This window comes from Anopheles funestus, chromosome 3RL (genome assembly GCF_943734845.2).
Source record: "Anopheles funestus chromosome 3RL, idAnoFuneDA-416_04, whole genome shotgun sequence".
Lineage (NCBI taxonomy): Eukaryota > Metazoa > Arthropoda > Insecta > Diptera > Culicidae > Anopheles > Anopheles funestus.
Window position 1 is genome coordinate 29712720 of NC_064599.1, and position 22055 is coordinate 29734774.

General features: G+C 40.5%; 1 protein-coding gene across 2 annotated transcripts in view; it reads right to left on the reverse strand.

Annotated features, from left to right (window-relative positions):
• The window catches only part of LOC125769071 (heparan sulfate glucosamine 3-O-sulfotransferase 5), a 52622-nt gene that overhangs the window by 20107 nt on the left and 10460 nt on the right, over positions 1 to 22055 (reverse strand). For both annotated transcript variants that reach the window (XM_049437502.1, XM_049437501.1), the window contains exons 2-6: positions 12508 to 13202; positions 4449 to 4623; positions 4244 to 4375; positions 3913 to 4128; positions 670 to 833 (exon numbers count right to left, since the gene is read on the reverse strand). In XM_049437502.1, the coding sequence (XP_049293459.1) occupies positions 670 to 833; positions 3913 to 4128; positions 4244 to 4375; positions 4449 to 4623; positions 12508 to 12572 (752 nt within the window). In that variant the 5' untranslated portion in view covers positions 12573 to 13202. The remainder of the gene's footprint in view (positions 1 to 669; positions 834 to 3912; positions 4129 to 4243; positions 4376 to 4448; positions 4624 to 12507; positions 13203 to 22055) is intronic.

A 22055-nucleotide genomic window follows, 5' to 3' on the forward strand; every position in this document is an offset into this window, starting at 1 on the left:
AGTACCCGTTCGTCGCCATCGGATTTCGCTTCTCGGAAGTAATCCGAAACTCAACACGCGAGCACACTGTGCGAAAATGGGGAACCCCGCCGTGTGTGTGCTTGTTTAGATGTTGTTATATATTTGTCTGCCAACTTGGTTTGCACCTCACACCCAAGGGTATGATTGAGAAGAAGAGCAAAAAAAAGGCGACCGCAACCACCAGGTGGAACAGCACCAGCACACACGTCAACGGCCATCAATCCCAACGGAACCAGAAAAGTCCTGAGCTGTATGTTTTACTTCACAAGAACGGGAAGTGGTTGTTGTCGATTTTGGGTGTATTGCTTGTTGTCACCACAACAGGTTACAAATGTGTCGTGGGTTGATAAAATTCCCCATACAAAACGATGGTTGGGTTTGGGCTTGCCAGTGTGGGAAGCTTTTGTACTTCAATCTCAACGCTTTAATATGGGTGATGGTTGGTTTGCAGTATTAAAAACATATTAAAACAAGTTGAAAAGAAAAAAGATAAACTTCCATTAAATATAAGTATGATTTAATGGGGAGAAATAAAAAAAAATCTACGAATTAGATGAAATTTAAGTTACTAGTTTGTTCTACAAATTGATTCTTTCTCGATTCCTATACTATTATATGCTTAAAATTGTATAGGAAAATTTTACATACCTCGACAGAGGAGAAGTTGACGATAGACTCTGCTGCTGGGGTAGTGTTGCCGTTGCCGCGTGACTTCGAAGCTGCGTGTAATCGGATATTGCTCTCGTTACGGGTTCCCTTACAATTAGAAGCAGCTTGATGGACGCATTCATCGCTCGTACTCGTTCCGGAACCTAAGGTAGACGGTACAACAGATAATTATGCGTGAGAATAACATTAAGATACATCCTGTATTATTTTTTTGTAAATAAAAGCCTAACAGAAAATGTTTATAATTCAAAAAAGAAAAAAAAGATTAACATTTGCTTAATTTTAAATTCGCCTAAATGTAGGCAATTCGCCATTGGTGAACTGGGAAGAAATTGCTAAAATTCTTGCAAACTGCTTACCCATTCAATTTAATGAAATCACCCACCTATTTCTGCACCGTTTCAACGCAAATGAGGCACATTTAAATTCGCTTCAAGTGATGAGAGGATTAAAAATTTTGATCAAAAAAGTTTCCTTGAATTCGGGGCCAAAAACCAGGGCGCCGCATTTTCTTTCTCACCCATTGTCGAACTTAAACATTCAATCGTTTATGGTTCACGGGCGTAGGTTAAAACATAAAACAAACCAAAAAGTTGGTTCATTGGCATCGGAATATTTTTATCATTTCCAAAACCGTTCTACCGTCAGAAGTATTTGAAACATAAACCAACGTAAAAAAAACGAAACCACTTCGCTCACAATTTGCACCGTGCAGAACGATGGACGGAAGGTATCGTACCTGACCCACAAGCGAAGGAACTTTCAGCGCTTAAACGGTCGCACCACTCGCTACACTTCCAGCTCAGTCACACCACAACGCAAAAACGGGGCGGGCGATCGATCGTTTCGGTTCAACTTCAACGACCTAGGTCAAACGAATGTCCTTTGCGAAAGTTCCTAGCGCCGCATGCCGAACGGGTTCGGGTTCAGCAGAGGGTGTGTGATTGTAATCTCGCTTTCTCACGCTAAACCTTGTCACTTGAAATTGATTCATTTACTGCTACAGTCCACCAGGCAGCAACTCCTCCTGGCCGGACAACCATTATTCAGTGTGCTGGACGAGTGCACATTTTTCGATGTCATCTCTTGGCCTTGCCCGACGAACCCTTCAAGATCGCTGTTTGAGGTGGATGAAAATTTCACTTTTGCACTGAACATTTTTCGTTACATTGTACGGGTTTTTGGAGCGGTGTTTTGTGGTTTTTCTTTTTACCACTACACAACCGGACCGCATTAACCATCCCAACCATCAATGCAGTTCGACAATTTTTGCCCCCGGTTGAGAACAGGACCAAACGGAGCTAAAGTGAAGGATAAAGTAACAACAAGGTCCTTGTTGAACAAAGTTGTTGCCATTTTTTGGTGGTTTGCAACTATCCTGTGCTCATCTGACACAGAATTTGCTACGTTAGTGTGTGTTTTTTTGTGCTGTTCGTTAGCTGTCACACTGTTCAGCTGACACAGTTCGGGGCGCTCACGGCAGCTAACTCGCCCAGCAGCATCGATTCCGTGCCACTCTCATGGCTCATTTAGCGGCACACAGCTGCGAAATAATGTTATTTATGTTGTTTACTGCAAATTTTCGACAGCTTGTGATGTTTCGTTTTTGTCTTTGATTTTTTTTTTGGCTTTGTCGTTTGCCTCATCATACCAACCGAACACAGAGCAAGAATTCACTATTCAGGGTTAGCAAAAAAAAGAGGGCAGCTGCCTTTTTGGGGTAAAATAAATTATTTTCTCTTTCTTTTCTCGGGATGGTGGAAAAGGAGGAGATAATGGAAGACAAAATGAAGGCAGCTTACAACCATACGACCAACAAATAAATATTAGCAGGATCGACCTTGCCACCTTACCAATAGTATAGGAGGTTAACTTGTCCTGTTTTCTATTTCGTTCCTTCACAAACCCGTTGGATTGGTGTACGAACGTTTCGACGGGGTCGAGCAGCATTTGTTGCTTTGCGAATAAATAAGTGGATAAATTTATTAAACCTCAATCGCTACGTTCAAAGCAGCGTCCTACATTCTGAAAACCTTTCTTTTTTGGAAGTTGTGACCTTGCCGTTATCTATTGCATTGGCATCAAAATTTAGTGCAGCAAGCATTTATGTTTCATGCGGACAAACGTTAATTCAAAAGCTCGTTCACCTAAACTTCTCGGCATGTTGTACATTATTTTACATTACTGCTAGAGATCCCAAGCGTTTTAGGCGTTTTTGTTTATTGATAGTCACTTTATAAACTATTTCGAAGAACTGGATTATGAGTCACAAAGAATAATAGAGTCCACATTCGTTCGTCCAAATCAAAAGATTTGGAAAGCGATGTCCATTTAGCGATGGAGGTTTTTCTTTAATATTTTAACATTTTGTCGATTTAAACGCCTCAAAATGTTGAATAATTAGTATAAAAGTAGTAAGTTGGATGCCATTGATTCCGGATGTCGTTTAACCGGGCAATGGATTATTCGTGCAACTGTGCTCCAAAAAGCGATTTGACACATAGCGATTTAAATGATAAAATATGTTCAAGTTTAAACAAAAAATACAGATTTATATTGAATCTTCAAACTACAAAGTATAATGAAACCATTTTCTTAAACAAAACTCCGGCCACCATACAATTTTTCATTAATGTTCCGGTTCAGTTATCCAGAAAGAGTCCCGATGAGCAGCATCTAAGCAAGAATTTCAAGCAAATGAGACTCTTTCCTTTAAATTAGAAAAAATGTTGTTCCTGTACACAAATTTCCAGCGATGCTCCTGCATAACTTTTCATAAGAAAACATCAATTCAGCTATAAAGAAAACATTATTTTTTCGTGTTCAATATGCTATTAAAGTTAAACATAAATTTTCCAACATTGTAAAACATCACTTTATAACTTGATCACAGCAAAAAGGAAAAGCTCCACCAATGGAAGAAAATTGCTTACATATACAAACAGATGCTTCATTAATTCTACACTAGTTTGCGTTCCGTCTGACGAGCGAACACATCGTGTGATAGATACTACGTTAATGATATAATTATTCTTACGCTCCCATCATTATGTGCCCTCACTACACCATCGCCTTGACTTAAAAAAACCCGTGAAAACTGAAAATTACACTCTCTCTCCCCCCGCGAACAGTTGGAGTTTTCATTAACGCTTCTTCACACATGGAACCACTGAGCATAAAATAAGGACAACAAAATAAAAAAAACTTCATCCTATCGCTTACCTCTGGTGTCACGAAATAGCTGGGGCTCTTCTCGATCGTTATCTGGCCACGGAAGGAGTGTGGCATCTTCTTCCGGTACCACTCGAGCCCCCTCAGGTAGTTTTCGTCGCGATCGAAAAAATGCACCTCGCCGGCGGCCTTCTGTATCCTTGGATGCAAGTACAGCATCTCGAGCAGGGCGCGTGTGCCACATTTTCTCACTCCTATTATTAAACACTGGAACGAAGGGAGAGGAGAAACGGAACACCAGACGTAGTAATTATAACAATTAACTGTCAGTTTGGCAGTTGCTGTGTTGGCAATGGGAAGATTGTTAACAGCGGATACTTACTTGCGGTAATCTACGACTAGTTTTGGGAAAGTGTATGCGGTTCGGAAACACGACAGGTTGATTGATAACCGGTGGATTGGGTATATGATTTGTCAGTATGGCAATTTTATTCTCCGAAATAGCAGTTGCGGCCTGGCGGGAGGAAAGATACGGAAAACATTCGTCCATTATGTTTTGGTCACGCCATTCCGCTTGGTATGCTTACCTGTATGCTATACACCGCACTGTCGTACAGGATGTGAAACGTTAGGAATAGCGATAGCAGCATCACCGATAGAAACAGCGCTGCCAGTTTAGGCCTCGATACGCCTACTACGAGGACGCAATCTGAGTGTGAAGAATCTGGCCCGAAGGGCCTCATAGCCGCTTTGGGTAACCATCTGCAAACGAGAGGAAGCGAATGGGGAGTGTTTAGAAATCATTCTAATAATGGTAACAATTCTTAGTAAATTTTCACTCTACCACAAGCCATTCGAATGGAATTAAACTGAACTATTAGCTCATGGTAAAGTTCACGAATGATGCAATGACTTTATTTAATGACATAAATAGCACGATAGGCTTTCTCAGAATTATGTCACTTTGCTGTGAACTTTACGGCTTTTTTGACGAAAATCGTAGTGTTGAGATGCTTCAGAGAAAGTATTTTTAATAACTTATTTCAAATTTTTAGTAAATATTTAATATTTTTATGATTCATTTTACAGCTCAAAAGGAGGAAATTTAAAATAGGATCCTTCCTCCTTTTGGAACAAAACTGTTTACGCTGTTACATAGTTAAATGTTGCCATTTTCTCAATACAACAATGAAATTAAGTTCAATTATTTCAACAGACTGTTTTTTGAAACATAAAATTATTTCAAAACATCTCAAATGAAACGTTATGCTTTCGTTTTCTTCAAATTTTCAGCCAATTATATTTCCCAGTACTAACAATTTCTCAATTTTCCGGAGTTTGCACACTCCGGTACCTAACCGTACCCTTTTCGTACCAAAAAATATGAGTAACGATTTGCTTATCTCAACCTGGCCTTTATCCGTTTGTTACGAGTGCGAAAGATTTCGCTTAACGACAGGAGAAGAAATTCCCCTACCCGTGTACCGTACGGGAAAATGCGCTAAAGTATCCACGCCATGCGAAAATAACCGTACCAAGGGCAAAATTTATCTAGCCGGAACATTGTCTTTAATTGGCGGCCCGTTTTAACCCCAGCATGCCATTCCCCGGGCAGTGTAATGCGTGTACCCAACGCTACCCCAGTATGGGTGCAACAATTCGTGACCGGAAGCGACCATAAAAAATTCCTCGCCTGACGATTCGTAGCAAAAACCATTAGCGTTTATTAGCGACCGTAGTCCCCTGGGAGGTTTTCGAAGTTGCCATTTTCCTTGGAAGTGATACGATGCTGAAGATGGTTTGTCGTTGGAGTTTAGCACAAAAAAAGGAATTCTCGCTTCGTTACATTGTGCGGTGCGATAAAATAATTATTTACAGGCGAAAGAAAGTAATGATATTCACCTTCCCACCATGTTTTTACTCTTGTCTAAAGATGGATTAGAAACGACTCAAAGATACTGGGAACGAAAATCCGCAAACGTGTTTGGTTTCTTCGAAAACAGATGATTTCAAAATTGATAAATTTCATATATGTATAGTTCAATATCCAATGGGTAGTGTGGAGCCCTTTTGATTCTAATAGACGATAAAAGTGGAAGTACTTCTTTCCGACAAAAAGTAGGAAACATTCAGAGAATTTTCCAGAAGTCAAAAGACTCGAATTCTCTTGTTTAAACCACATTCAATCTACTGGTTGTGGTCCATCAAAAAAGATATCGTAACATTAGAGAACCTAAAAGCGTAGACTATTACTGCTAGTTAAAAATAGTACCACCACCTGGTAAAGTTTTATCCAGAAGCATAAACCTAAAATATAAACCAAAACAAACCCGAAAACATATCACTTCCATGATTTTGGTTCTGTTTCTTTTTGTGGAAAGAAACACACAAATCATAACATGCAATATCGATCAATTCAGAGGGAAAAACAACATCCCTTAATTTGATTTACGAGAAAACCAAATGGCCGACTCTTTCACGAGGGACGTTTTCCGTTTTATGGCGCTGTTTTGTATTTGTCGAAATGGTTTTTTTTGTGGTCATCTTTTTTTTCTTCTTCGAGTGAAGTGATGGCAAGAAATCACCTGTTGATAGTAATGTGTGTGTGTGTGTGCATTTGTGTCCGATTGAAAGCATTTGAAGGGACACAAGTGAACATGAAAACAAAAAACCAAATTTGCGAGGAAAAGTCCATCCTTAGTGTCGCATTTAAGGTCTTCAAGATTATGGATCATTTCCCGTAGGTTGTAACACACATGATTCCCATAATGTATTTGATGAAAATCTACGATACACCTGAGACAATTTATTACATTTTGGCATAAGTGACATTCAACACTTGTCACCAAATGTTCCGATGTTGCATAAATTTAAATCCACCAAAGATCCTTCGAATTTCCTTAACTTTTATCTCGTTTGTAAGACGCTCTGGTAGCAATAAAATAGTATTAATGTTTGCTCCACTGTGCTAAAAGATCATCATCTTTTTTTTGGGTACATCATATCCTCCCACCTCAAAAGCTGTCAATAAAATGACTTATTTCTTAGGAACTCGAGGTACTCAGGAGAATCACTTTTCATGCTTATATGCCTTACCGGTAGGGGAAACATTTCTTTGATGGAAAATGTTAAATTTTAGTAATTGATTGCCGTGTGTGTATATATCCTTAATCAATTCATAACCTTTTTTGCTGTACTCCTTCTACGAAAGGTAAACGGAAAAGTCAATAGCTAATCATTCGGTGCTATTACAACCCCAACAAAAACAACAACACAAAAGGCTGTCCCAAATTCTCGCTATCTGATGGACACTTTTCACTTACTCCCTTACGTTCGTTGCTTATCAGTAAAGGACACACACACACACAAAACGAAAACCTTAATTTTATATGACACTTCCGGAAAACAAAACGGATGCTTCACATCGATAAGAGAGCCATCACACAACCACCCTCATTATAGTGTGAATCGTGTATCCCTGTGTTTGGATACGTCCATTGTTTTCAAGGTCCGAAAGGACCGAATCATTGTGATGGAAGATTGCTCGTTTCAATAGCACTTCCGAAAATCCCTCCCCGCGTGAAGAAGACCCTTCCCGCGTCGATCAAACTTCCTCTTGATGGGTTTTTGGAGAACAAAAAAAAAACACAAAATATCAAAACAATATCGATCAATAACTAATTCATTACGTATTTACGAAATCCCGTTGCTTCCCATTGCTGCTGCCGCACGCTTGAAGGTTGGCGGCATCCGATGCTTTGTGGGATTCTCTATTTCCGTGCGAGGGAGAAATGGCCGCTATGTAACAATGGCAATCGGATTTTATGAAGCTAATTCCAATCGAAGAAAATGGTGGATCAACTCAAAAGAAGAAGGAAAAACAACCCAAAAACTACGCATCGTAGAGCGTTACGATCATCTATAATTTAATTATCAGCTTATATAGGTCGATACTGAGAGAACGAGTTTGATTGAGGTGAGTGCACGATGGCATTGGGGACGTACTTAATGAAGGTCAATCAAATGATACGGATTCGATTTTTGGTGGGTGAAAGTGTTGTGTAACCGTAACAGTATTATTCTACCATCTTTTTTCCCCTCTCACCCGTACTAAAACAAAAAAATTCTAAGCCTATTTAGCAGGAAAAAGCATTAAACCACATCGCATGTATCGAACCGGTCAAAAAAACAGCAACTTCTGCATGGTTCAGTTTAGTGGGTTTCGCCTGTTCATGTGCAAACCCGAAGCTGAAGCTGGTTACTTAATGGGCGTTTTACATCGCTCGTAAACTCGTTACGCCCGGAAGTCACTTTTACAGCCTCAATAGATTGCTCGATTCTTACACCGAGCAAAGAAAGCTACAGCGTTAGTGTGTGGAAAATAGAGCTGGAAAAGTCAGGCGGCTTTTGAGGCGGCTAAAGAAGTAGCTGCTAATATGGCTAAATGAACGGAAGTGGGTGTCCCTGGTACCAGGGTGTCGTAACGTGTCGAAAAACCTAAGCTAAGAGGGGAAAGTTAGCTCCGTGTTGCATCGTCAAGAAACCAGCAATGGCCAATCGTATACCTGACCCCGTGCACGACACTGCAATCACATGCTACTGATTATTACTACATTCATATGCAAATAAGTAAAGTCCTTCCGCAAAACAGACAGTACAGCCCTTTTTGCTATGGCTGTTGCTTTATAACAAAACCAACGTGGTTCAAATAAGCGGTACCATAGCACTTGCCAGCACCTTACTGTGACCACATTTGCAAAAACCCGGAAACAGTACGCAGGACGAAAGGTTGCTGGTTAGGAGGAAATTTAATTACTACGGTCATTTAATGGGGTGAACTATAGCACAAACATTGTTGTACGCAGTGACGAATTTTACTATAGCAAATTACCAGAATGACAAGGTTGTGATGTAGTACAGCAACAGCAAAAAAGCAACATGAAGGACAACAAGAAAGGATAAAGAGTGTCACGGGGGAGTAGAGGCTAACCCACACATATGTTTACTCTCCCAAGGAAATATTGGAAGGACTAACATAACTCTCCCCTGTTTTTTTACCAACTTTGCCAACACACTTGAAGGCAGGCACGCTTTTCCCGGTAGGGAATCAAAGCCCAAAACTTCCCCCCTCGGGCCACAAACCGAAGGTGCAATGAGTGCATGCATACAAACATGACAACTTCCGGATGCAAGTGCACCGTACACCTTCTCCATTAAGGCCAAAAATCTCCACCCATGTAACCCATGCCGCTGCTACTTCCAAACGGCACTTCATAGGGCTTGAAGGGGGTTTGAAGCGTATTGGGGGTTTCCTGTCCTTCGACCCCAAAAGCATACAAAAAAACCACACCCCATACACAGCATAAAGCTCCAGAGCTCTTTGTCGTAAAAATAGGTGAAAGGTAAGCATTTTAAGTATCACAACAAAAAGCGAGAAGTATTAAGGTCGAGCCACATGTTGCTGCCGCTTGTAAAGATTTTGCTTTTCGATATTCATTTCCTGCCTCACCGGCCAATGCCCCGCGCACGGACACGCATATGCTGATGTGTTGGTAGTAGGAAAACGCAACCAAAATTGTTGCATTCAGTTGAAGGTTTAAACTTTACAGCACCTGGCTAAGGGGATTTAGCTTACGGTACGGGAAATTTGCAAGAACTTTTAAATGGTGGATTTGTTCTGACAGCCGTTGATTAACGGACCTGTTACCGAAACGAACGGAAACCGCACGATGTCATTGATGTTAACGGAGTGAAAGGATAGATGAAGTTGGGTTTTTCCGTAATAAGACATACAAATTATAAAATAGAAAATTTTCCATCGTATTCAACGAAATTTAACTCCCTTTTAAGACAAATAAGAAAAAGGGAATATATTTTTGGAATAAACTGACTATAATATTTTTACTATTTTCGTAAGGTATTTAATTTAATTTATTGGGCCGATCGAGTCGTTGAAGCACTGATCACGAAAAATATACTTCAATTCTATAATTTTTCTAGAACACACTAATATTCTCCAGGATAGAGCACACCATTGGAAAGCTGGTATTTGATGGAAACAGGGTAGTTAGTACGTTGGGTAAATATACTATTCGAGTTACACTTTCAGTAGCAGAAAAACGTAAAATAAAACTTTTTTTTAAACATCGACAACGAAAACATAATAATTGAAAAATAAAGCAATTTCTTATCAAAAACACATTCGTCACACCAAACGGAAACAATTGCTACCGTTACCAGGAGTGTGGAAAACAAATCGTATTTTCCCGGTGAAACCCACGGTGCAAAAGCCCGCAAGACAATCACACATTCCTGGAATGCAACCGACACACAGCAAATAATTAAATTGAGAGCTTTCGTTCGTAGGAAAACATCAATCTTCTCATGAAAAGCATTTCACCGGTAGCACTTGATATCATGTCTCCGGTTTGTCGACAGTCTGACAAACCCTTATATAGACACACACATACAACCGTATATTCAACTATACATATAGGACGGACACACACACACACACAATCGACACGTACACCGTCAATCGTACGGCCGTTCATTTTCCTTCACCAATCTTTAATGCTTTTTCCGATCCAACAACGTTTTTGTGGAGCCACCCTCGTGTTGGAGGTATTGATTTTCCGGTTTTACCCGATCTCTATCAGCCCATTGTAAATTATTCGGTATCCTAATTCCATTATCATTTCGTGATTTCAATTTCCTGACACGAGTGCTGTGTTTGGGTGAGTTACGGTTGAAGATGCTCCCGAAAACCCGAACTTTGTGATGAACTGTTAAAAGGGGAAAAAAAGGGCTGACAGGGTGAAGGAGGAGTATGGAAATTTCGTTCGAATCATCACATCATGTCGACCAGGTGTGGAATTGGGGGGTGGCGGGGTAGGGGGTAGGTATAAAGCGATACTAGTGGGTGTTCATCATGCCACTATCGTGATGTATCACACAGTCAGCACCGAAACACCACGACGACAGCAGTAGTAGTAGTACTCGCTCAGCGTCATGTGATGAGTGTATTGATTTCTACATCTTCGCAGTCGAATGCCAATTCCCCGTGTGCTGCATTATCAGCCGGTGGCGTCATCCATTGCACTCAACTTCGGGATTTCACAGCTTCACACCGTCGAATCATGACTTGCGAGCAGTGAAGCAATCGTTTGTTAACTAAAGCGAGCGTAAGGTAATGCTATAAAAGCTACCATTTTGTTTTATGGAAATGCATGATCAGAAAATTCTGAATAAATCCATCATAGATATTGCTATATCGAAAAATCGTTTGATCGAATAACTTCGTGTCTTTCACATAAAAATCAACTACAGAAGGTAGAAAGATACGTTAAAAACAACCTTTTAAGAATACAATACGTTACTCTGTAATTGGTTACTTTCATGTAAATTTAATGCATTTTAACAAAAGATCAAATCAGAAAAATTACTTGAGTATAACTGTGTTTTTTTCACTAAAAGCTTTATTTCCGAGCCAAAACATGGACGCGCGCGCCTGGAAGTATGCAATGACGTATGCATTAAAAGGGGACTAACTTTGATATTCAACGGAAAAAAAAGTTAATGAAGGTAATTGAATGAAACAAATTAAGCTTGAATCTTACGTTTAATAAGTCTTTTCGAAAAAATCATTCCAGACCGGTTAGCCAGAACGTTAGCTAATTGCACCTTTAACAAAAATGTTATCATTTGTTTCAGCAACTCAACATTTTGTGACTTTGGTGGTGAATTTTCACTCCGTTTAGTCCTCAAAATAATAGGATTTGATCGTCTGTTTAAGGTTTTTTGGAATTGGTTCAACCTTCAGAACGTAGAGATAAGTTTGTTCTTAGTCTGACGATCTCTAGATTTTACAAATCTTTTTGATGATATCTGGTTGTTGTAGGACGACCAGAACAAGACTATTGTTTGACTCTGTGACCTCCCTTTTGATAAGAAAATATATGAATTATCGTCTTTATCTGGAGGACATGAACTTGTAACAATGCTTCTCTCCTGCCATTTTAAACAATATTCAAAAGCTGCCTGATTATTTACAAAGTGGCTGTTACAAATCATCCAATAACGTTACTACGTTAAGTAAAGCTAATTAAGAAGAAAGGGTTCTAAACCTATTGTCAAAAGCACAAACTATGTTAAGCTTAAATGTATTAAAAATAATATTTTAGTCAATTATCTATACAGTACTTTTGATATTTGATATTTAAATCCTTTCTTTTCCCGTCCCATCAAACGCTGTTTCAGTGTCGTCCGGTTTAACTCATTTTATTTCCTGAGCACCAATCAAGCCACTATTCAGCAAATCGTAAAGCACATCGCTGGCACGTAAACGGTACACGTGTTGAGTTTTGTGCCACCGGCCACGAAGGCCAAATTCAAATCGAAACTATCATGCAAAACGGATATGTTTCGATCAGCTCGATATGAACCGGTCACATGGTCAACATTCATCTCCGGTTTTTACCAATCAAACCCGTATCGCTGCACCTAGTCCGTTATTCTGCCATGTATCATACTAATGAATCGAATATTGAGTTATAAAGCATCCACCATCCGTGTGTGTGTAGAAGCGTCCCCGGCCGGTATCCCTTGACCACCCGCGGACGATGATACGATGTACGAAACACTTACAGAATATCCAATGGTAATGTAACGGAACAATCCCTCAATTGATCGCCGCGTCGTTTCGTGGGCATCGGTGATGGCGCGAACGGCGCGTACGGTGATGGCAGCACCAGCAGGGCAACCGGTGACAGCAAAATCGATCTTCTATTATTTCCGCTTCCGATAGTGCCATCTGCTACAGTTATGCATCGGGGTGCAGCATCGACCCTGTTGGATACGAGTCGGACCTGGGGGCGTCCAAAATGGTTCCCCGGTTTTGTGTGTGTGTGTGTATTTTTTTTTTGGTGGGGAGTACTTTTTCACTGTATATCGTTTATATGTCTCTTACAGCACGTATCGACTAAGGTGGACATTTACACCTCGCATTGTATCACACACATACCACAAATATACACATAAATCGTTTCGTACACGGGCACGTTTCGTTCACTAATTGATATGTATGAGATGAAGCATTCCACCTGGTGCTTCGAAAGGTTGAGCCACTTATACTAAGTATTTGTAAAGCTTACGGTACACACTACTATTTATCAAAAAACAAAACTGTTTGCTCACTACTGACAGTAAAGTGTGCAGCACTGTTTACACTACACGAGGCAATTGCTGATATGCATTGTTACGATTGATGTTGTAGGATTAAAAACTTCCTTCACTTCATTCAGACTTCTCTACATGATATGTATCGTTGAAGATGTCACCATCTGAAAAAGAGAAAAAGCAAAACGGTATTACTTTTTTCGTGCTGAAAATGTGGTTTCAAACTAGTAAAATAAAATATTTAAATTTACTGTTGCAATAAATTCGGAGAAAATAAAATATAAAAAAACAACGTTACACTGGAACAAGTTCACCTATCTCATTCTCTTGCTGAATGCCAAATACAGTAACGTTAAACTACTGGACCGTCGAAAATAAGTAGTGAAACAAGTTTACTGCAAAACCGCACCTGGACCGGTGGTGGTCGTACTGTGCGACTCGCCTCGTTGACCATCTCTATTTGATAACATTTTCAGCGGAAGCTCATTTAAATGCGGTGTCATTAAGGGCATCGTACCATTGGGTTTCATTCCGACCGACCGACCGTTCCCTCCGTTCACAGTCGCTTCGCTATTCATGCTCCCCTACAAATAAGTCAGGCCAGTAAGTATGGACGATAGTATAGAATTAAAATCGGACATTACAACAATCCCCGTACGCTTCTCACCCGGTTATTCCACTCAAACCTGCCTTCCGTACTACACCCATTTTTAGTACAATGCACAATCGACAGTGTGGTGCGTTTGAATGTTGCAGTAACGGTACCATCACCATAAGACCTACCCCAAAACGAAAAAGAAATGCGGATGGAAATACTAACCGAAGCAGGAATGGGCAGGAAATCGTAGAAATGTACTATTTACCCCCTTGTAAGGAAACCGAAAATTTCCAACCAAATTACAACGGGCGAATGTCAACTTGAAACGTTGGTACAACATACACGAACGCTACCAACACCGAAGGTAAACACTGACCCCGGGCAAAAGTCAAAGAGCCGACGGTAGAGGTGAGGTGTAATTAACGGTAAATGACATTTATTTCTTTCTTCTGACACCCGTGGTACAACCCCCGAAAAAGAAAATGCAAATGCAGAAGGTCCTTGCGCCCCGGTGGTACAGCTGGGTTCCCTGCAGTAACCGAGCGTGTCAACCTAACCACGCCTTTTCGGGTATCCGTTAGCGGAGGGGGCTGGGTGGAATGGAGCATAGGGTATGAAGGGCAAGTAAATACGGTACGAATTGCCGCGCATCATGATGCGGCCTTGGCATAAGTACAAGGGTGATGGAAAATGGAAAGCAATGAGGAGGAAGATCCGAATACATCAAGCGTTTCAACCTGGCCGCACTGTTCCGTATGGTCTGCGCGACAAGCGAGATCAACCGGGGGGCTTATCGGGAAAATGCACGAGCCACTTCACCTGTACAATTATGATAATGTAAATTACACTTTTTCCCTAATTTGAGACAATTAATATCCATTTTGTTCTCAACCGTCCGCGGGTCCAGCTGCATGGGCTGGGTCCGGATGAGTCGGTTTTTTACTGCTTCTGCTCCACTTTTTAATGCAATGACCTGTTTTTTTGTTTTTTCTTGTTTTTTGGTTTGCTTCTCTGCTTTCTATGCTTTTTACGCCTCTTTTTTGATCAACATTACTGGAATGACATTTTTCAGAATGACTAGCATTAATGTTACTTTTTACGTTTTTACCAAAAGTACGGTTACCGCTGGTGAAAGTCTCTTTTGCAACTTTTAGACTATTTTGAAATAATTTTAAATAAGATTTAGTATATGTGTGATGTACTACTATGTTCCATATTACTCCACATAGCTGGATTATAAAGCATGAAAGTATGCAATCATTAATTGAAATGACAAGAAATTAAACAGATTTGCATATTTTCAGGCGAATATAGTACTTATTACTTATTAAACATAGAACTTAAAAAGTATGACTCAATAACACAACCTCTTTTATTATGCAATCACAATATCCCGGTCTGAGTGGACGCGCATCGCATTCTTTCCATGTGGATGGCCTACAATATTCTATAGCATAGATTGTTCGGTATCTTTTTAATGACATGAGCAGAGTCCGCGGAACCTTGAGAGTCTAATAAGCGTAGGAGATCGTAGGAGAATCGTTTTGGTGTTTTTGCTCGGTAAGATTCATTCCTGTAGTTTCTGCATGATCCTCTGGTAAACTGATCTACTATATAGGAGCCCGGTAAACCAATAGTATCTCAAAGGAGGCTACTTATGAGACCAATGATGTCTATCTCATTAGCGAATGCTAGATTCTGTATTGACTTATAGAAGAAGTTTCGAGTTTCGAGAGAAGGATATGCAAAGAAGGAACTCGATGGTACTAAGCATCGAGTTCCTTCTTTGGTTAAATTCTTGTTTTAGAATCCTCTCTAATAGTTTCCAACTATCTCTTCTACGATTGGGGCAAGCCTATCAACATACCTTGTTTGGGATTTTGCTATAAAATTACACCCACATCAGAAACTTTATTGGTACAAGCATGCAACTCCAATATAACGGTTTACCAAACAATGAAACAACTTCCTCCCAAGCGTATAGTCACACTAAATGGTGTGTGAAAATGTCGTTTTAAAGCTTTAAATCAAATTGCCCAAAAAGTTCTTCGCTCGCAAAAGAATGCCGCTTCAAAAACCAACCACATAAATTCTCCCGCGCTGCATTCCTATTTGTGTGTGTGTGTGTGTGTGCGTATGTGTGACGTGTGCTGGGAAATGTTTGAGGTGAAATATTCAATTAAGATATTATTTGATTTACGGCCCCTAGATTGACTGCGATCGACGCGAAGGTGCCCGGAATTGACGTTCCGGCAAAAGTAAGGTCACAGAACGCACATCCCACTGACGTGGGACGATGGTACGTGGGTTTGGCAAAAAAATAGCATCACAACTCGTGTGAACCCAGCCGAATGTGCACGGTATTTTGGATTAAAAGAGAGAAAAAAGCGCGGAAAAGAACGGCCAAGGATGCCGATATGCTATATCGTCACCGCCGGGAAGTGACCTCCCACTGTAGATGGTAGAATGTGTAGGGCTAAAATGGCTTTTTACTGTTCACGCCGTGTGACAGGAAAACAGAAGAATTGAAATATGCTTGATATGGTGGTCAGATACTATGGGACGGTTTCTTTCTTTCACCCACCATTTTCTCACAGTTTCGTGTGAAAGAATTTCTTTCCATTTGTAAGCTAGGTCAAATTTTTCAACAGCACCAAAGGCAAGCTCGTGCTCGAGGGCCATTGACTGGACAGCAACAGCACGTTCCAAAACCAACCGAATGCTTCTTCCGGTGTGGGCGAGCGCGTGTTCCGGCGAGTAGTGTGTATCGTCACCATATGTAATTTGTCGCCTACGGGGAAAACGGTTCGGTGCACAGCATTGGCGTTCTAAACTCACACCAATCTAAACACATCTCAGGATGGTTCTCAGGATGTTTGTGTTCAGTGTTTCCAAGTATAAAATAAAACAGGTTGCGTGGTATTTGCAGTTTTATATAACGTTCGTTTTTTAAGCACTGGGAAGACATATTTCTTCCAATATTTTGTATTTTAAAGGAGATATGGAGTCTATTGAAAATTTGTGCACAATTTTATTTTCATAAATAAGATAATTTTAAAAGAAGTATGTTCTAATTAAAAAAAATCTTTAAATTTATGAATTTAAAAACTGCTTTTGTATTCTCATTCCTATAAAAAAAACTTAAATGTCTCTTTATCGCAAATCTCTTTTCCTCTGCTGCAGCTATTTGACATGTTGTGTAGGAAAATTGTATCAGCAAGGCAAAACAAAAATCGAAACATACCACTCGAACATCTCACTACAAGTGCAGAATGTTTTCAATTTCCGTTTTACTTCCTACCTAACTTGCAGGACACGAGAAAAAAAAATATTATACCATACGAATGCACGTGCTACTTCAGCAATGGGAAGTGACTTTTCGATGTTGTTGCCCATTTTGTCAAAATAGAAAATACTCCCTTTTTTGCCACTAGCAGCCGCAACTGTACGGCGACTAGCGACGGGTGAAAAACGATATTTTTACCCATTTTTTTCTTATTTCTTTCCGTCACCCAAAAACCAAGACAAGCCACTTTCGTCGGCAACAGAAAAAACGTCCTATGTGAGCAGCATATTACGGCTACATTCGTCAACGAACGTTCCAAGAAACCACTCGCACATGGACGGTAAGTACGTGCGGAAGCATAGCATAGCCCCGAAAAAGCCACATGGCCAGTGAAAAAGCGCACTAATTAGTTGGAACACGTTGAAGTCGTAAAAAAAAAATATGGGAAAATGCCAAACACCCAGCGCCAGCATATGCAGTAAGGGGAAAATTTCGCACACGCAGATGAAACCAGCCGGATACGGCGTTTCGGTGGAAGAAAAGCAGGAAGAAAAAAATAAAGCCATCACTTCGGTAGAAAATAAAGGGAGTTAAGAAAGTTTAGTGGCCCCCGGTAGCCGGTTTTAGTTTTAGTCGCAATACCCTCATCGACTTTTTTTTTGGCTGGCTCGGTTCCATCGGTTAATCAATACGCTAGCAGGAGCTAGCCAGGAAGGGAAATAAACAAAAATCAATTGATGTTTCTTAGGTCGTTCGTACGGAAAAAACCCCGAAAATCACACGTATCCGTATCCGTAACTCGCTAATGCTCTACAGTGACGTTTGTAGTACGGGTTCAGCACGACTCTCATTGCGAACTCGATTCACGTAGCCATTAAATGTTAAGCATGTTAAAGGCACTGTGTTTTCTCTCCCTTTTTTCCCCTCCACTTCTGTCCACAAGTTTCTCATCTAGAGCCAAAGTTTGGCCACCGATCGTGGTACCTCAAGTAGCGATGCTTTAGAAAATTAAAATCTCAACCAATACAAAATGAGGCAGACCGTTTTGGGCAGTCCGGCACATAAAGCGGGTAGCAGCAGAAAGAAACAAAAGTATTTCTACCACCATCCGAAAAATACTCACTCTGATGAATATCCCACTTTAAGCGGCGGGGGGGCTTTTGCAATCATCCGGGTTTTTTTTCCTCCCCACTCCAATAAGATCGAGAGCATTCATCCGTCTTTTGAGCTAGCGAGCTGTGGGAGTGGGAGACGAATGTGGCTCGATGCCGGCTTTGAGCAGAAAAACCTAATTAATTAAATTAAGCTTTTGCCCTTCCGGTCGACCGACTTGTTATCGTGTGCGGAGACGACTCGGAGACTGACAACGATTGAAAGAAGAAGAAAAAAAAACATCCTGCTTAAGGTAACTCTCTAAGAACATTCAGCTAAAGATGAATTCGAAGAGTTGAATGGAAGGATCTACCATCGTGTGTGTGTCTAGATGATGCAGATAGAAAGGATAGCATGTCGATCGGAACCGTTGCTAGCATCGAATATAAATCGAAGCGAAAGTTGACCTAAGCCGTTTCGTTTCGGGGTTTGATTGTGTGCGGGGTTGAACGTGAGGAATGTTCTATTCCAGACTGAGCGATTCCCGGTGGTCTTAACATAAATTAGTAAGGATCATATCTAGTGGCTTAAAGGATCTCTCACCTCACCTAGCAATCGACCGTATCGAACGAGTGAATAAAAAGGGAGCAAAATTCCTACAAATCGCATAAAACAAATGTTTACTCATCCTCAACGATTTAAGTTGAGTATTTTATTTGATAGCATTTGGGATTTTCCGAGAAAGAAAAAAGTTTCTAAAATCAGAATATTATTTTTTGGATTTGTGTATTTTTATCCAGGAAAAGCTCACCAGATATTTTGAGCTTGGCCGTTAAAATTCTGCTGTAAAAGCTGAACTTCAAGGCAAACGAATTGTAAGCTGACATTCCCAAACATTGCGTGCTTAAATATTCGTCACTGATAGGAATGAATCCATTTTGTAGCGCTACTCAGAAACCCTTCCTAGTCCTAAACCTTCAACCGTTCCAAAATTGATGTCAACATTGAACTTCATTCCCGATTTGTTTGATGTTAACCCTCCTCAACCGATCAGCAGACAGCAAACGGTCCGAGCGTACATATGTGGTAAGGTTTATTAATTATTAGCCAGGTTCGCCGTCAACCAGGGGCCAGCATACCCGGGAGCAGTACCGATCTGTTCGCTGCAATGCATCCCGGAAACATTCGGGCACGCAAAATGGTATTTGGTATCATCTGCACTGCGCCAGTTGATATTGACATTGGATCGGGCCAAAGCGAACCTGACGAGTGGTTGATGTGTGGTGTGTAGTCAACTAAGGGAGAAAAAAACGCGAAAAAGGCTAGTACGAAAGGCTAGAAAGTCAATCAAAATGTTGTGTACGTAGGAGATTGCTATTTGGTGTATAGACGTTGAAAGATAATCCATATTTCAAGCAATTATTGACTGCTTCATTTTTGTATATAACAAGGCTATGCAATGTCTAACAGAACTGTTATACAAATGTTTTTTTTTTTTAAATACATTTAAACAAGAAGCTACACTTTTAGAAAAAGGTTTGCTTTAGTTTAACAATGAAGATAAAAAAATGTTGCGATTATTTCTATTGCTTTGTTTGTAAAGATCATTCTTTGTACGATGGAAGTACAAAGACTTCCACTTCATTTTTTCCACAAAACATTATCATGTCCGATGTGAATTTAATGGTCCGATAGAAAAGAATTTATTTCTTCCATTGCATCCCTAACCACCCATCCATGGTCATTTTATTGCTTGGAAAACTCAATACAAACGCTACTGCCAAACGGGGTGAAACTGTCAACTGCTTTACCAAGCGGCACCATGCGCCTCCATCGTAGTGGACGAAATGCTGAAGCGATGATGTGTGCATCGATACGTCTCAATTTTTCCCCCCATTGTTCACTGCACGCGTCCATTGTACGGTTGTGACGGACATGTGCGCTTTACCACGCTGCTATTCAACGGAAACTATTCTGGACCCTTCGTTTTTACCGTACCACTTCCGATACAACCGCGCTTCGTATGGATTTCCTTTGCAACGAAAGCGAAGTGAACGTTTTTTCGTTCTTCTTGTTGTGTAGCCCATTCAACTACGCTGCGGGGCTATTGTGAAGTGTCAAACAAGTAGATAGGTGACATTGCCGACAAACCCTCAGTGTTGAGTTGAGCGATAAGAAGCAAGCATAAAATGGTGGAGCCATTTTATTTCCCACATGTAGCCAGCGGTTTGGACAATGGGAAACGGTTGGACGTCGTTGTGCTAGTACAACCTGGTTCCAGAGTCCCCGTCATCGAATGAGTTTGGTTAGCAAACAAACCTTTTGAATAGTTGGGGATTTTTTTTTTATTGTTTGCTTATGCACCCTTAACAATCATGCATGGAAGTCAAACGATGGACATAATCGATTGTGATGCTTCAAGATTGGTGGTAGGAAAAGATACCTTCCCCATCGGAGCTTCTTTTATATTTCAATTGTTCACCAAGCGCACTTGTCTTGGGCAGTTTTTATTTGATTCTTGCAAAGCTGATCATTTGATAGTTTGTTATTTTTTCTCTGTCTCTCTCTCTCTCTCTCTCTCTCTCTCTCTCTCTCTCTCTCGCTTTTGTCCCCGTTTTTATGCATCCGGCACGTGCATGCGCTTGGTAAGCGGTGGTATATCTTTGAAGGACACCAAGAGGGCATGCTTTAAAGCTGTAAGCTGTAACAAAAAAAGGGTGGTTTACCGTTCAAGCAGAAGCATCCGAGGGCACTGAAATGGCAAATAATCGATACAATCATGTCGTTACGATTTTTTTTGTATGTAACGCCAAATAAGGTGCAAAAGGAAACGGACCAAAAAAAAATCAATCTCACAGAGAAAACATTCTCCTCGTGCAGCGGATTCCCAGATCGAGCCGATTTATGAGCTATTGATTTAGTACTGTGGCCAACAATACAAATGTTGTTTGGAGATGGGTTGCAAAAATTTTTTTGTTAGGGGAACCGAACTGATTTAAACGGCATCACAAATATTTGTAAAACTTTGCATGAATAATTAATGTGCGTGGTTTTGTGCACATGCAGACAAAAGAATGCTATTTATCATACCGAAAGCAAATAACGATCAATTTCATATTCACTTCACAGGTTTTGTGTGGCTGGAAAAAATCGCATATCCACAGCACCGTTGCGCGTCGGTTGCACTTTAGTCCTGCAACACAACAACAGGCGTAAAAATAAAAGGAACAAAAAGGTATACTGACGCTACCCTGTGGAAAAATGCGAAACATTGCATTGCATCGTTTTGCGAAAGTGGGCCATTTTCTTTGTTATCGGATGTGCAACAAACGGCTTTCGCACCGCAAAACGTGAGTGACGCGATGCAACCGATGAATGGTGTGTGGCGGTGCATGCACGCGCAACACGCGGTCTCGCGTCAAATGAATGTTAAAATGCAACAATTTATTTATGACAGCTATCAATTCATCTCGCCCGGTACCTGGCTTTGGATGCGGGTGCGAATGTTTCTTCCAAGCATATGCTTATTAAACGGGCAACATAATAGAAGCGGATATATGGCAATAATTTATCGGTTTCTATTCCCCCGTGTTGCAGCCGTGTGAAGGTGAAGGATGTTAATTTATTTTTTAATTTGAAGTTTACGTTGTTTCCAATTACGAAAAGGCAGAATATTCTAAACCATTAGAGATAATATTTTTTTCAAATTTATCTAGATCACATTATGTTCTATTTTGCAGTATACGTCTTGTGAGTATGTATGGCGTAATTGGTTGCTTCATTTGCTAACCATACACCAAACAACTACAGTTGGCTGACTGTTGCTGCCCTTTTTGCTGCCTTTCGTGCATGAAACTGGGTCAAACCCCACGGAAAGTGGTAAAATTCATCATCCGTGCTAGGCGGACGATAAACCACGTATGCTTCTAGAGTAGGAGTACGTTCTGCGTTTTACGCTTCCAGCACCATCCTTTACAAGCGTAAAACATCAAACCCTACCCTACGAAAAAGCTTACCTAATCCCAATCCGACTGTAATCGC